Here is a 17665-nt window from a genome sequence, read left to right on the forward strand (position 1 = left end):
CTCATCCCATCAGTGGAGGATGCCTGGTTGTTCTATAAAAAAGTGCTTTCCTCACCATCTTAAGCATGCCCCTTTCAAAAAAATGTAGAACTAAGAACAGATGTAGCCCTTGATTCACTCCAGACTTGACTGCCCTTGACCAGCAGAAAAACACCGTGTCATACAGCACTAGCATCTGGGACACTGTAAAGTCCATGGAGAATAAGAGTACCTCCTCCCAGCTACCCACTGCTCTGAGAATAAGAAACACTGTCACCACTGAAAAATACACGATAATCGAGAATTTCAATAAGCATTTTTCTATGGCTGGCCATGCTTTCCACCAGGCTACCCCAACAGCTCTGTACCCCCCACAGCAACTGGGCCAAGCCCCCCCAGCTTTTGCTTCACCCAAATCCAGACAGCAAAACCTGGACCCGTACAAATCAGCCGGGCTAGACAATCTGGACCCTCTCGTCCTAAAATTATCCGCCGCCACTGTTGCAACCCCTATTGCTAGCCTGTTCAACCTCTTTTGTATCGTCCGAGATTCCTAAAGTTTGGAAAGCTGCTGCGGTAATCCCCCTCTTCAAAAGGGGGAGATACGCTAGACCCAAACTGTTATAGATCTATATCCATTCTTCCCTGCCTTTCTAAAGTCTTCGAAAGCCAAGTTAACAAAACAGATCACCAACCATTTCAAATCCCGCCGTACCTTCTCCACTATGCAATCTGGTTTTCGAGCTGGTCATGGGTGCTCCTCAGCCACGCTCAAGGTCCTACACAATATCATAGCCGCCATTGATAAAAGACATTATTGTGCAGCCGTCTTCATCGACCTGCCAAGGCTTTCGACTCTGTCAAATCACCACACTCTTATCGGCAGAGTCAACAGCCTTGGTTTCTCTAATGACTGCCTCGCCTGGTTCACCAACTACTAGTTCAGAGTGTCAAATCAGACGGCTTGTTGTCCAGACCTCTGGCAGTCTCTATGGGGGGTGCCACAAGGTTCAATTCTCAGTCCGACTCTTTTCTCTGTATAAATCAATGCTGTCGCTCTTACTGCGGGTGATTCTTTGATCCACCTCTACGCAGATGACACCATTCTGTATACATCTGGCCCTTCTTTGGACAGTGTTAACAAACACTCCTTCTGTGGCCTCCAACTGCTAGACTGTAAACTCTCCTTCCAGACTCACATTAAGCATCTCCACGCTCCAGCAGATGTATTTCACTGGTCATCCCCAAAGCAAACACCTGCTTTGGCCACCTTTCCTTCCAGTTCTCTGCTGCCAATGACTGGAACGAATTGCAAAAAAAAAATCACTGAAGCTGGAGACTCATATCTCCCTCACTAATGTTAAGCATCAGCTGTCAGAGCAGTTTACCGATTGCTGCAGCTGTACACAGCCCATCTGTAAATAGCCCATCCAACCAACCACCTACCTCATCCCCATATTTGTTTTTCTACTCTTTTTCAAACCAGTATTTCTACTTGCACATCCATCACTCCAGTGTAAATTGCTAAATTGTAATTACTTTGCCACTATTAGCCTATTTATTTCCTTAACTCATTTGCACACACACTGTATACAGACTTTATACAGACTTTTCTGTTGTGTTATTGACTGTATGTGTGTTTAACTCTGTGTCACACTGCTTTATCTTGGCCAGGTTGCAGTTGTAAATGAGAACTTGTCACAACTGGCCTACCTGGTTAAATACAATAGAAAGGAATATAGTTAAAGTTAATATAAATGGTACAGTAGTTTTACACCACTGTTGGTTCCATTGGACTGGGCAAACTAAATCAAGTGCAGCTCCAGTATTTGACATGATATACTTGACCAAGGAAGTCAAGTATTGATGGTACGTAGAAGTAGACTCCACACCCTTGGAGAAGTAGACTCCACACCCTTGGAGAAGTAGACTCCACACCCTTGGAGAAGTAGACTCCACACCCTTGGAGAAGTAGACTCCACACCCTTGGAGAAGTAGACTCCACACCCTTGGAGAAGTAGACTCCACACCCTTGGAGAAGTAGACTCCACACCCTTGGAGAAGTAGACTCCACACCCTTGGAGAAGTAGACTCCACACCCTTGGAGAAGTAGACTCCACACCCTTGGAGAAGTAGACTCCACACCCTTGGAGAAGTAGACTCCACACCCTTGGAGAAGTAGACTCCACACCCTTGGAGAAGTAGACTCCACACCCTTGGAGAAGTAGACTCCACACCCTTGGAGAAGTAGACTCCACACCCTTGGAGAAGTAGACTCCACACCCTTGGAGAAGTAGACTCCACACCCTTGGAGAAGTAGACTCCACACCCTTGGAGAAGTAGACTCCACACCCTTGGGTATCTCATTCAAATGCCTTTTTTAGATTCATTTTATTGAGCAATTTCTGAAAATGTAATCCAACACACACTGTACAGTTTTGTTCAGCAAATTTCAACCAACTGCAACAAAACAAAAAACACATCTGAGAGACACACGGTTGGTTGAGAAACTGCAGCACTGTGTCATGTGACAAGAGTACTTATCTATACAAGACACAAGAGTGCAACGCAAATAACACAATTATCTAAGCAAAATGGCCATTCTGCGTACATACAAATTGCAGGGCTGCACATGTTTGTGTAATTCGAAACTATGCAGGATCGCCATTTTGAGTAGATAATTACGTTCTTGCGTTGCATACTTGCATGAGGTATAAATTAGGCTTTAAAGATCTCATGAAAAAATTTATTTGCTGCAAATAAGTGTTGTATAAAACCCATGACCTATTGTACATACATACCCTAGTTCAAAATAACATGGCAACTTCATTTAGTCATTTTATATCGGTACACTGAAATTAAGATTGGCTGAAAAAAAACAAAATTTTACAGCCATAGTAATCTGCTGTCATTTTCTCGAAGAACGCCTTTGGCAATCGCAATGACTGGTTGTTCCCTGGCCTGAACACAACCATTCAGTAACATTTACAATATTTTCAACATATGGCAACAAAGGATCAACTTAAGGCCCTGATTTTTGGGCCACAACATGATTCAAAACATTTGAACACTTCACTTTCCCTAACATTAAACCCGACCTAACAAAAACCTTAAACTTAACCCATTCCTTAATTTGACTGTACTTTTGTTCTGCAACTTCTGGGATGGTGAAAATGTTCAATTAAATTCAGATGAAGACGCAGCAAGCCAATAAAAAATAAAAATAAACACTAAAGAGTTGCTAAACCACAATTATGGATGTTTCCCAAATGGCACCCTATTCAGTCCATTACATTTGACCAGAACCCTATGGGACCCGGGTCAAAAGTAGTGCACTATAAAGGGAAAAGGGTGCCATTTGGGACAGGACCCGTGAAGTAGGCTACCCTTGATGGACTGTGCCACTACAATACAACATGTTCAATACCAAACTTAAAATAAGTAATGGAAACAACACATCTGAAACCATTCAACTAAACTAATGATGAAAGATGGATCACAAAACACTTTGTGGCAACTTCTTCACAAATGGCCAGATTTAGCTGGTTCCCAGTTAGCACCGATGCAAAGTCAGCGTCCGATCTAAAACTAATATCTGTTCCATGTTTCCAATTTTCAAAAGTCTGGAATAATTCTGCAATCCAGGTTCCATAAAATACTTCAAAGATGAAGAGGGTGGTTGATGATGCTATTAAATGCTTTGCCCAGAGAAAATATAATTATATATATATATAAAATAAAAAAAAGCCACTACAAAAATACGATTTATTTTAGTTAAAAAGAATAAGGCCATTTTAAACTTAGTCCTGCAATGGAATTGCTACGATTCAAGTGCTTACATTCAGAAAACACAGAATAAATCTGAGGCCGTCAAAGTTTAAACTCAATGAAACAGTCTAGACTACACAAAACTAGATAAAAATGGCAATCAAATGAGTCAGTGACAACAGGAAGAGCTAAATCAAGAGAAGTCTTGCACATTCATTTCAGGTGACCAAAAATCAGCAAACTGTCATGTAGGCCAAATAGGGTAAACATTTTATTTTATTTTTGTTCTTGCAAGAAAAGTGGTCCTACAGTGACACCGTTTACCAAATCCATCAGTCCATCCTCAAGGTACAAAACAGAAGCTCGTAAAAAAATCAACTAAATGTGCACCATTCTGCACTGTAAGGTCTATGGAGTGTCTTTCAAGCACCACCGTGTGTAACTTCTGTGACACGTCAGTTTCTTCAGTCCTGTTGACACGTTAGATCCATGACATCATCCCATCGTTGCACAATACAAGAAACATACTTTACTGTAGTCAGACGATGCCGACGTAATGTTCCCCTTCTGGCTTCAACAGTAAAAGTCAAACCTCAGCGTGCTCAGTCAAGCCGTGTTGCAAAATGAACGCTAGCCTAAACCAAGAAGTCACCGGAGATATCACGCTGGTATTCTGCTACAGTTTCATATAGCGGTCGTATCTGTATCACAGGGGACAGGTTCACCTGCAGGATCCTCTGGGCCTTCCTCCTCAGTTCCTCCACTGTGATGCAGTCGTCCACTTTGACCACCTTCCACCGCAGGCTGTTCTCATCCAGACGACACTCCTCCTGATTGTTCATCACCCACAGAGACTGGTCATCCCTCCAGGACCGTCTGTGGTTTGACACGTCAATCTTGTAGTTGTAAACTCCTCGGCCGTTTTGATACATCACTGGGGCGGAGTCTCCGATAAGGGCCCCGTTCCATTCCGGACAGGAGGGATGATACCTTTGACCGACCAATGCCACTGCCTTTGGTGTTCTACCCATGTTCTGCAACGGTATCCCTGAAAGTTGAGAGTGAATCTGTAGTCTCGCGGTGTGGCCTCTCGTCAAACCTGTAATGTTTGTTAGTTTCAGACATTGCTGTATCAGTGGAGGTTCAATAGTCATAACCGGAGGTCGGGAAAAGACAGATCCTTTGTGAGATTCTGATGCACTAGTAGTCCACGATGCGTACTTGTTAGACTCCTTCTTCTTCTTCCTTCCCCTCTTCTTGCCTGTCCTTGAGCCCTTGCTAGTTGTGTCTGTACAGCACATCTCTTCTGGTAGTGTTCTGGCTGTACAGGATCTATATCCATAAACATCTTTGCTTCGTAGCACTGTGGGCTTGTGGCCTTCTTCTTTAAGCCCTTGGAGAAAGGTTACTAGTTCCTCGGTGTCTGAGAGATCCTTTGACATGGGGTTGAGGATCTGTAATGCCTCTAGAAGGACAGTCTGTCCAGCCGAGGCGATTCTGGACCAGGAGTTGACGGCCTTCTCCACAACCGGGTCTGTGTAATTCATGACATCTGCCTTGAGGTAAAATGTTTGAGAGCTCCCGAAGTCTGTCTTGCTTTTCACCCTGTTGAGAGAATAGAGAGTAGCAGTTTCCAATAACAAAATAATAATTGAGAAGACAAACTAAAAACTAATGCATGCTTACTGCTGTAGGCTGGAAAGGGTACCTAAATGGGATCACTTCTATGGGTTGGGACTGAATTCAAGCACTTATTTCAATTGCAAAAGAAGAAACAATGTGACTATCTGCACAAACATGTACGAAATAGCTATATTGTCACACTTGGAAAGTGTAATGTAGGCTAAACATAAGCAGACTTGGCTTTCCAGTTTGCTTGCAAAGAGCGGTGCTATAGCTAACTAGCCATAAATAACTTAATTGTTTAGCTAGTAGGGATGGGCACAAGTATTCGGTTCTAGGTTTGTATTCAGTTACCAATGAGTACTTAACATTCTCAAATGCAACCAATTAGCAAGTTGATATAACATTTCAAACAGGGATTGACACAAAGGGTTGCCTTATTGCCTGAGCAAAGTAAACTGAGCAGTCATGCAAGTTGAGCATGCGCTGAGGTTGCCCTATTGGACAGGCGAAAACAAATAAACTGCAAAGAATTACAGTAGCCTAAAGCTGATCTTTCTGGTTCCCCAGTATTGTAAGTGAAAGACCGACAATGTATGGCAGTTGAGCAAGTTGAGTTTGCTCTGATTTTTCTTCCATACAGTCAACCAAAATACCAAGAATCCGGTTCCTCCCCTGAAAGGAAGGCAATATTGTATATGGCATTTCTGCATGTAAATAGCTAATCATATAATTTACGGGGCAAGTGAAAAATACTCCCGACTTGCCTGACAAAAAACAATGTGTTAAGTTAATATATATTTTATATTTGACATTCTTCTAAGTAGCCACCCTTTACATTGATATCTTTGCACACTTGACATTCTCAACCAGATACATGAGGTAGTCACCTGGAATGCATTTCAATTAACAGGTGTGCCTTGTTAAAAGTTAATTTGTGGAATTTCTTTCCTTCTTAATGCGTTTGAGCCAAATCAGTTGTGTTGTGACAAGGTAGGGCTGGTATACAGAAGACACCCCTATTTGGTGAAAGACCAAGTCCATATTATGTCAAGAACAGCTCAAATAAGCTAATAGAAACATAATTACTTTAAGACATGGTCTGTCAATCCGGAACATTTCAAGAACTTTAAATGTTTCTTCAAATGCAGTCGCAAAAACCATCAAGCGTTATGAAACTGGCTCTCATGAGGACCGCCACAGGAAAGGAAGACCCAGAGTTACATCTGCTGCAGAGGATAAGTTAGAGTTACCAGCCTCAGAAATTGCAGCCCAAATAAATGCTTCAGAGTTCAAGTAACAGACATCAACATCAACTGTTCAGAGGAGACTGTGTGAATCGGGCCTTCATGGTCAAATTGCTGCAAAGAAACCACTACTAAAAAGACACCAATAAGAAGAGACTTGCTTGGGCCAAGAAACACAAGCAATGGACATTAGACCAGTGGAAATCTGTCCTTTGTGATGATTCCAAATTGGAGATTTTTGGCCATGTCTTTGTGAGAAGCAGAGTAGGTGAACAGATGATCTCCGTATGTGTGGTTCCCACCATGAAGCATAGAGGTGTGATGTTGCTTTGCTGGTGGCACTGTCAGTTAATTAATTTTAATTCAAGGCACACTTAACAAGCATCGCTACCACAGCATTCTGCATCAAGTGGGACTATCATTTGTTTTTCAACAGGACAATGACCCGACAACTCCAAGCTGTGTAAGGGCTATTTGACCAAGACAGAGTGATGGAGTGCTGCAGACCAAGGAGAGTGATGGAGTGCTGCATCAGATGACCTGACCTCCACAATCACCTGACCTCAACCCAATTGAGATGGTTTGGGATGAGTCGGACCACAGAGTGAAGGAAAAGCAGCCAACAAGTGGTCAGCATATATGTGAACTCCTTCAAGACTGTTGGAAAAGCATTCCAGGTAGAGCTGGTTGAGAGAATGCCAAGAGTGTGCAAAGCTGTCAACAAGGCAAAGGGTGGCTACTTTGAAGAATCTCAAATATATTTTTATTTGTTTAACACTTTTTTGGTTACTACATGATTCCATATGTGTTATTTCATAGTTTTGATGTCTTCACTATTAATTCTACAATGTAGAAACTTGTAAAAATGAAGAAAAACCCTTGAATGAGTAGTTGTGTCCAAACTGTTGACTGGTAATATAAATACAGATACACAGTGCCGTCTGAAAGTATTCAGACCCCCTTGACTTTTCCACATTTTATTCTAAAAATGATTACATAAAAAAAAAAAAATCCTCAGCAATCTACACACAACACCCCAAAGCCAAAATAGCTTAAGAAATTTCCACGTTATTTTTTTATTTTTAAATATATACCTTATTCACATAAGTATTCAGTCCTTTTGTTATGAGACTTGGAATTGAGCTCAGGTGAATCCGGTTTCCATTGATCATCCTTGAGATGTTTCTACAACCTGGAGTCCACCTGTGGCAAATTCAAATGATTGGACATGATTTAGAAAGGCACACACCTGTCTATACAAGGTCCCACAGTTGACAGTACATGTCAGAGGAAAAACAAAGCCATGAGGTCAAAGGAATTCTCTGTAGACCATCCGAGACAGGATTGTGTCGAGGCACAGATCTGGGGAAGGGTACCAAAACAGTGACCTCCATAATTCTTAAATGTTAGAAGTTTGGAACTACCAAGACTCTTCCTAGAGCTGCCCGGCCAAACTGAGCAACCGGAGGAGAAGGGCCTTGGTCAGGGAGGTGACCAAGAACCCGATGGTTTGTGGAGATGGGAGAAACTTCCAGAAGGACCATCTCTGCAGCACTCCACCAATCATGCCTTTATGGTAGAGTGACCAGACGAAAGCAATTCCTCAGTAAAAAAAAGGCACATGACAGCCAGCTTGTAGTTTGCTAAAAGGCACCTAAATTGTCTTAGACCATGAGAAACAAGATTCTGTGGTCTGATGAAACCAAGATTGAACTCTTTGGCCTGAATGCCAAGTGTCACATCTGGAGGAAACCTGGCACCATCCTTACGGTGAGGCATGGTGGTTGCAGCATCATGCTGTGGAGATGTTTTTCAGCGGAAAAGACTGGGAGGCTAGTCAGGATCGAGGGTAAGATGAACGAAGCAAAGTACAGAGAGATCCTTGATTAAAACCTTCTCCAGAGCGCTCAGGACCTCCGACTGGGGTGAAGGTTCACCTTCCAACAGGACAATGACCCTACGCTCACAGCCAAGACAACGCAGGAGTGGCTTCGGGACAAGTCTCTGAATGTCCATGAGTGGCCCAGCCAGAGCCTGGACTTGGAACCTGATCGAACATCTCTGGAGAGACCTGAAAATAGCTGTGCAGTGACGCTCCCCATGCAACCTGACAGAGCTTGAGAGGATCTTGTAGTGTCATACCCAAGAAGACTGGAGGCTGTAATCGCTGCCAAAGGTGCTTCAACAAAGTACTGAATAAAAGGGTCTGAATACTTATGCAAATGTCATATTTTTGTTGTTGTTGAAATTAGCAAATATTTCTACAAACCTGTTTTTGCTTTGTCATTATGGGGTATTGTGTATAGATTGATAGGGGAATAAATGATTTAATCAATTTTAGAATTAGCCTGTAACCTAACAAAATGTGGAAAAAGTCAAGGGGTCTGAATACTTTCCAAAGGCACTGTATGTGTGCATGTTCCAATAGTTCCTTGGAAAGTATTCAGACCCCTTGACTTTTTCCACATGTTGTTAGGTTACAGGCTAATTCTAAAATGGATTAAACATTTACATATTCCTTTATTATATTCTACTACCACCGCTCCCCTAATTGGAATAAACTAAATGAACACTTAGGCTTCTACTTCCAGTTTATACGTACTATATACATTTTACTGACTATTTTAGAATAGTTATTTAGTTTGTTTTAAGTCCTGGCCTTCCTCCATTTCTGATGTCAATCCAGTTCAATTTCTAATTTTCCATTTATTTTTTAAATGTTCTGTTAAAAGGTTCTGAACCTATATGCATTTTATGGACAGAGTATATTTAGTCATCTAGGTTATTATAGTCCCACCCTTCAGCTCCATTCAACCCCTCCCATCTGTCTCTTAACACCATCCAGTCCCTTCAGCTCCATTCAACCCAGCCCAGTAGTGCTATCTGCAGGGTTAGCCCCAGGTAGATATTTCAATTCTTCAGCCATTCCTGGACCTGTGACCAAAAACCAGCTACATATGGACAGCACCATAATAAATTATCTAATGACTGTCTCTTCGCAGCAAAATCTGCAGAGCTGGGAAGGTTGTGTACGCCATTTATATAACATATTGGTTATAATTTTGCAAGAATTTTGTATAGTAATTTAAATTGAAAAATTCTTAGTCTTGAATCTGGCGTCGTATCAGTTCATAAACCATGTGCCATATATTCAGTACATTGAAAATCTCTTCCCTATTTTCTTTCAATCTATATGGTACGGCTGCCAATTTTTTGGTCCTGAAATGAAATTGGTGCACTTTTTTTTTATTGATCACATTTTCTTTAACCAATTGTGGTCTTTAATGCAGGGCCGATAGACAAGTTCCTTGCTTTTTCCCCCTTCAGTAATGCTGCAATTAGTTGGTTGTCATTTTGGTTAGAGCAGATATTTCCATATCTATGTGTTAGCTGCATGTGTGACATAACACCACCAGTCTTATTTATTATATAATTTACAAAGATTCTACCATTTTTAAATCAATTAGTATATTTCAGTTTAAAATCACAATATTTGCTGTATTATTGGTTCTGCCTATTCTGGTGGATTAAACTGAAATTGCAACCAACTTTCTATGGCTGGTTTTAATAAATGTCCATATTTTGGAGATTATTTCATTTTCAAATAACCTAAAGTGAGAGGTTGTAATCTGAATAAAGGGAAAAGGCCATTCTTGAACATGCACTAAGAAATTCTTACTAACTTACTAGAGAACCAGTTTGGATTTAAATATAACTTTTGTATGACTGACGCCTTTAGTGGGAGGTCTAAAGCTTTAATATTTAATGATTTCTGCCCCCCCAGAATTCATATATGAATTATATAAATAGGCCCTTTTAATTTTGTCTGACTTACCATTCCGAATTAAATTGAATATTTTTTGCTCATAAAATAATAAACGCAGGTCACTAGGTGTAGGCAAAACCATAAGCAAATAGGTAAAATGGGAAATTACTAAAGAGTTAATCAAGGTGAGTTTGACAAATAGACATGTATTTTTCTTTCCATGTTAGCCAGAGCTTCTCTTTTTGCTAACTTTCTATAAAAAATGAATTGAGTGAGAATGTATTTATTTAGGGATATGTATCCAGAGTATATCCACATCGCCATCAGACCATCTTATTGGTAAACTACATGGTAATGCCAAAGTTGTATTTTTTTGTTGTCTAATACGCATTTATAATTTGGTTGTAATCCGGAGAGGTTAGAAAAAGTATCTAGATCCTCTATGAGGCGGTGGAGCTGAAGGGGTCATTGTATGGTGTTAAGCCCTGAATTTATAATCCTTTAAGAATATTGTTGGACCTGATTTTAACAGCTAACATTTCGATGGCAATATAAATAGATATGCCGATTGTGGACAACCTGGTATTACTCCTCTTGAGAGTTTAAAACTTTGAGAAGTAGCCATTATTTACTATTTTACACCTAGGGTTACTATACATGACTTTAATCCATTTTATAAGAGATTCTCCTAAATTGAAATGTTCTAGGCATTTATATATAAACTCCAGTCATACTTTATTTATCTGCCTTTTCAAAGTCAGCTATGAAAACCAGGCCTGGTTTTCCCAGATGCTAATATATGCATATTATTATTAGTATTGGATAGAAAACACTGAAGTTTCTAAAACTGTTTGAATTATGTCTGAGTATAACAGAACTCATATGGCAAGCAAAAACCGGAGAAAAAAATCCAGTAGTTTTTCCAACTCAGCCCCTATCAAATTCACAGTGGGATATGGGTTATGTTGCACTTCCTAAGGCTTCCACTAGATGTCAACCGTCTTTAGAATGTTGTTTCAGGCTTCTACTGTGAAGGGGGGCCGGATGGGAGCTGTTTGACTAAGGGGTCTGGCAGCAGCCTCGTTCTCAGTCACGCGGTTTCACATGAGAGGTATCTCTCGTTCCATTGCTTTTCTACAGACAATGGAATTCTCCGGTTGGAACATTATTGAACATTTATGATAAAAACATCCTAAAGATTGATTCTATACTTAGTTTGACAAGTTTCTTCGACCTGTAATATGACTTTTTGAACTTTTCGTCCGACTGGACCTGAACGCAATTTTGGATTTGTTAACCAAACGCCCTAACAAAAGAGGCTATTGGACATAAATGGACATTATCGAACAAAACAAGCATTTATTGTGGAACTTTGATTCCTGGGAGTGCATTCTGATGAAGATCATCAAAGGTATGTGAATATTTATAATTCTATTTATGAATAATGTTGACTACCCAACATGGCGGATATTTCTCTGGCTGGTTTGGGCTCTGAGCGTCGTTCTCAGATTATGCTTTTTCTGTAAAGTTTTTTAAAAATTTTAATCTGACACAGCACTAGCATTAAGGAGAAGTTTATCTAAAGTTCCATGCATAACACTTGAATTTTCATCAACATTTATAATGAGTATTTCTGTGAATTCATGTGGCTCTCTGCAATATCACTGCATGTTTTTAAACTACTGAATGTAACACGCCAATGTAAAATAAGATTTTTGGATATAAATATGAACTTTACCAAACAAAACATACATGTATTATGTAACATGAAGTCCTATGAGTGTCATCTGATGAAGATCATAAAATGTTAGTGATTCATTTTCTCTCTATTTGTGCTTTTTGTGACTCCTCTCTTTGGCTGGAAAAATGGCTGGGTTTTTCTGTGAGACCTAACATAATCGTTTGTGGAGCTTTCGCTTTAAAGCATTTTTGAAATCAGACACTGTGGCTGGATTAACAAGAAATGGTGCCGCTAGTGGAACCTCAGTCCTAGACAGTACATTTATATAAACAAATAACCTTAAATTCATTACATTTTCATCTCATATCAAAATGAAAACAAACCAGTAAAATGTTATTTTTCAAAATCTCAACTGTGTTTGTATATTCTCCCATACAATAATCTCACTGCAGTTTGCGAACCCATGGGGTCCTCCGTCAACAAGAAGGGTGTGAACGGCTTGTGTCATGAACAGCCCATAGAAATAGACGTGGCAGCGCATTCCCCAATGCTGGAAGGGGGCCCTGAGAGAAAAAAGTTTGGGAACCCCTGATCTAGCTTAGTTTCTTCCAAAAATCAAGCTTCGCTTTCTTATTAACAGTAGAGATAATCCCCTCCTGGATCTAGAGCCTTGCTGTGTAATATTTATTTTGTGCAGCAAACTGTGTAGCATTTTTTAGTTACTTGTATAACTTTAAGCTGGGGTGTCTGTTCTGCAAATAGCTTAGATCAGACTGTATAAAAATAAAAATGTCTGCAATGTGCTTGTAGGCATTCTCTATGGGATTCTACATGTACATGGAGATAGAAAATGTCACCCCTTGTGTTCAGTGCCGGTATTACCAAATATCTCAGTATGGCACTAGGTCAGTATAAAAAAAATTGTGTGGCAATCTGGATACCGCTAAACCTAAATGTTAGTGTTAAATTCAGTGATACCCGATCCCTAACCTAGTTAATGAGAAAACAATCCCTAACCATACCCTAGATAATGAGAAAACAATCCCTACTCGATCCCTAACCATAACCTAGTTAATGAGAAAACAATCCCTACTCGATCCCTAACCATAACCTAGTTAATGAGAAAACAATCCCTACTCGATCCCTAACCATAACCTAGTTAATGAGAAAACAATCCCTACTCGATCCCTAACCATAACCTAGTTAATGAGAAAACAATCCCTAACCATAACCTAGTTAATGAGAAAACAATCCCTAACCATAACCTAGTTAATGAGAAAACAATCCCTAACCATAACCTAGTTAATGAGAAAACAATCCCTACTCGATCCCTAACCATAACCTAGTTAATGAGAAAACAATCCCTACTCGATCCCTAACCATAACCTAGTTAATGAGAAAACAATCCCTACCCAGCCCTAACTCAAGTGTTGGGCCTGTCGAGCTCAGTAGAAACAACAGGATTAAATATCCGCTCTTGGGGCGGGCGTTGTCTGATTTATACGGCCATTCAGAGACATGTCCTAAACGAACACGTCTGGACTCTCTTTAATAACAATCAACTGCTCTTGTCATTAGTTCATCTGGTAAAAGGACTGTTTTCAGTTGGCTAAATGATTTATATCATTACGACGCCCTCCCAGCCAACTTGACAACTGTGTGAAGCATTGGAGTCAACATGGACTAACATCCCTGTAAATGCTTTCAACACCTTGTCGAGTCCACGCCCTGACGAATTAAGGCTGTTCTGAGGGCAAAGAGGGGGTGTTTAGTACAGTGCCTTGCAAAAAATATTCACCCCCGTGGCATTTTTCCTATTTTGTTACATTACAACCTGTAATTTAAATAGATTTTTATTTGGATTTCATGTAATGGACATACACAAAATTGTCCAAATTGGTGAAATGAAAAAACATGTTTCAAACAATTACAAACAGAAAAGTGGTGCGTGCATATGTATTCACCCCCTTAGCCAGGAAGCCCCTAAATAAGATCCGGTGCAACCAATTACCTTCAGAAGTTACATAATTAGTTAAAATAAAGTCCACCTGTGTGCAATCTAAGTGTCACATGATCTGTCACATGATCTCAGTATATACACACACACCTGTTCTGAAAGATCCTGAGTCTGCAACACCACCAAGCAAGCGGCCCCATGAAGACCAAGGAGCCTCTCCAAACAGGTCAGGGACAAAGTTGTGGAGAAGTACAGATCAGGGTTGGGTTATAAAAAAATATCAGAAACTTTGAACATCCCACAGAGCACCGTTAAATCCATTATTAAAATGTTTTAAAGAATATGGCACCACAACAAACCTGCCAAGAGAGGGCTGCCCACCAAAACTCACGGACCAGGCAAGGAGGACATTAATCAGAGAGGCAACAAAGAGACAAAAGATAACTCTGAAGGAGCTGCAAAGCTCCACAGTGGAGATTGGATTATCTGTCTATAGGACCACTTTAAGCCGTACACTCCACAGAGCTGGGCTTTACGGAAGAGTGGCCAGAAAAAAGCCATTGCTTAAAGAAAAAAATAAGCAAACACTTTTGGTGTTCATCAAAAGGCATGTGGGAGACTCCCCAAACAGATGGAAGAAGGTACTCTGGTCAGACGAGGATAAATGTAGCTTTTTGGCCATCAAGGAAAACGCTATGTCTGGCGCAAACCCAACACCTCTCATTATGCCGAGAACACCATCCCCAGAGTGAAGCATGGTGGTGGCAGCATCATGCTGTGGGGATGTTTTTCATCTGCAGGGACTGGGAAACTGGTCAGAATTGAAGGAATGATGGATGGTGCTAAATACAGGGAAATTCTTGAGGGAAACCTGTTTCAGTCTTCCAGAGATTTGAGACTGGGACTTAGGTTCACCTTCCAGCAAGACAATGACCCTAAGCATACTGCTAAGCAACACTCGAGTGGTTTAAGAGGAAACATTTAAACGTCTTGGAATGGCCTAGTCAAAGCCCAGACCTCAATCCAATTGAGAATCTGTGGTATGACTTAAAGATTGCTGTACACCAGCAGGAACCCATCCAACTTCTAGGAGCTGGAACAGTTTTGCCTTTAAGAATGGGAAAAAATCCCAGTGGCTAGATGTGCCAAGCTTATAGAGACATACTCCAAGAGACTTGCAGCTGTAATTGCTGCAAAAGGTGTCTCTACAAAGTATTGACTTTGGTGGGTGAATAGTTATAGTACACTCAAGTTGTTTTTTATTCTTATTTGTTTGTTTCACAATAAAAATATACTGTGCATCTTCAAAGTGGTAGGCATGTTGTGTAAATCAAATGATACACCTTGAAATTAAAATATATATATATTTTTTTTGGGGGGGGGGTTGTTGTAAGGCAACAAAATAGGAAAAATGCCAAGGGGGGTGAATACTTTGGCAAGGCACTGTATAGTCTGTGTAGTAAAATATGGTATACCGCAAAGTAGGGCTGTGACGGTCTTGGAATTTTTGATGACTTCATTGGTTATCCAAATGACCACGGCCACCAATGTAATCATTCTAATAGCAAAACAGACTAAACACTTGTATATATATTTTTTAACGGCTAATTCTGCTCACCTCCGCTCCTGATTGCATGTGCTGCAGGGAGGAGGGGGGGAGCTTTGCCTAGGCAACCGAAGAGTCAGTACAACACCTTGCTGAAATAAGGAGCAACAAAGTTAGTATGTTTTTATATTTAAAAAATACACGCGTCATCTTTTTGACCGCCTTCAATCAGCGGTTTGTTCCACAACATAATACTGAAACGGTACGTTTTTCTTCTCCCATCTCTCCTGATGTTGACGTTAGATGAAAACCAGGCTTACCGTTACTTTGCTGCTTTTGGGTCAAGTTTGTGGACTTGAAGTTAATTTAAAATATACATTTATTTGTTAGGTTATTATATTTTCATGATGGTCTTCATCAATAATCATTGGGTATACAAATATAAAATGACCTGACAGCGCTAATGTCAAGTGCAGTGAAAATGTGTTCTGGTAAATTCCCTTCTCAGTTAATAATTGGCCTTCAGTCTAGTTTTACGTTAAAAAGGCTTAAATGAGAGTAAACTATATTTTCACAAGTATATGAATACAGACCTCTCAAATGACAAACTAGGCTAGTTAGCTATATTTATTAACAGTTAGCAGCCACCCCTAAAGTATTTTCTACTAGCTACCATATCACTTTGGTCAATAACATGGTCTTCAAAAAGTGTCTTGACTACTCAATATTCAATCAAGGGAGGGAAAATGTTCGCTGTGCTGAATAGGCTGCCAACCAACTGTTTCCCATGCTGTTCCGTAGAGATCTAGGCGATGCCTTCTTACAAAAGGTAGTAGGCTATAATGTGAGCATCCTAGTACTAATCAGAGACTACAAAACACAAACTACACATTTAGCCTCTATGGTGTAGCAGTTGTAGCACAGGAAAGCAGTGGGCGCGGCTCACCCCCACAACAGTTGAACTGTGAGATCTAAATATTGATCATTTTTCAGTGATATAACAAGTTACTTTCGATGGAAAGTAGGCCTAAAATGTTAATTGGTGATCTTTCGTAATTCTGCCGAGTTACAAATTGAGAAGTTTCTGTATTTTTTGCTAAACAACTACAGCGGATTATTGCCATTTTGCGTAGCTAAATTTAACTTTTTGCATGTAGTTTGTTTAGTTTTGCGTAGGGTATAAATTAGGCTTAAACGTAATGGATTACTGTTCTTAGAAGTAACGAGTCGTGAATTATTACACATAACGACCCCAACATTGGTGGTAGCGCCCCTTGTGGTATGAAGGAACAAATCCCCCCATATGAAAACCTTTGGTAACTCCCATCCCAAAACTAGCTAGTTTTAAATTAAATGTAAATATGAACAAATAAACTTAGTAAGAACAGAAAGGGGTTTACAATAAACTACAAACAAAGAAAATCAAATGTATTTTAAAATTAAAATCTCAGTAATAAGACGTAAATTAGACTTCACACAAAGCTAGCTAGCGACAGCCGGGTCACTAGTAGACTGACGTTAACACACACTTCCCTCTCAGTTATCAAGCAACACAGTTTGCTATGCGATTTTGTGTTTCATTACGCTTTCTCTGCGTTCAACGCGAAATTGGAGCCCAGAATTGGAGGGAAATGTCATCAGATGAAACACTGACAGCTACCAAGAGACGCACATTTTTTAAATCTAAATAAAAACTTACCTTTCAACGGTCTTAAACAAGCATCATTCAGTCCACTGGCAACTGAAGTCTAGATTAAAATGGCTGCAATGGGGCGAATTGACTCAGTGAAAAGAGGCGGGGATAATACAAATACAAAAAGGAAACTGGGTGGAATGAACACCCATATAAGGAAGAAGGGGCGTTTGTGAACGTTCACCCGTCCCGTAAAAAGTCAGCTTTTTTAGTTCGGTCAAAGATTTTCTATTATATTGACGAGATATTCGAGTAACCAGTCTAATAATGGCAATAGATGTCCACAAATATGTAAAGCAGGCGGGAGGAGACGATATCAGGTGGGACCATTCTAGCCAATGAGACGGCAGATACGCGAGTGCACAACAGGCCATAGATATCGGTAGAGGACTCATCTTTGTATCT

At 40.2% G+C, this 17665-nt stretch overlaps 1 protein-coding gene across 1 annotated transcript; it reads right to left on the bottom strand.

Moving 5' to 3' along the window:
• Positions 1 to 2353: 2353 nt before the first annotated feature.
• On the bottom strand, positions 2354 to 17386 carry LOC109899968 (uncharacterized). The gene is made up of 2 exons (XM_020495647.2): positions 17267 to 17386; positions 2354 to 5352 (listed from the first exon to the last, which is right to left on the bottom strand). The coding sequence occupies exon 2, from the start codon at positions 5292 to 5294 to the stop codon at positions 4383 to 4385; it is 912 nt and encodes a 303-aa protein (XP_020351236.1). The 5' UTR covers positions 5295 to 5352; positions 17267 to 17386; the 3' UTR covers positions 2354 to 4382.
• Positions 17387 to 17665: the final 279 nt, after the last annotated feature.

The sequence above is a fragment of the Oncorhynchus kisutch genome, linkage group LG1 (assembly GCF_002021735.2).
Source record: "Oncorhynchus kisutch isolate 150728-3 linkage group LG1, Okis_V2, whole genome shotgun sequence".
In the NCBI taxonomy this organism is placed as follows: Eukaryota; Metazoa; Chordata; class Actinopteri; order Salmoniformes; family Salmonidae; genus Oncorhynchus; species Oncorhynchus kisutch.

What these genes read in the sequence shown, in the direction of transcription:
- LOC109899968 (XM_020495647.2), bottom strand. Translation starts at nt 5,294, where the DNA reads ATGAATTACACAGACCCGGTTGTGGAGAAGGCCGTCAACTCCTGGTCC.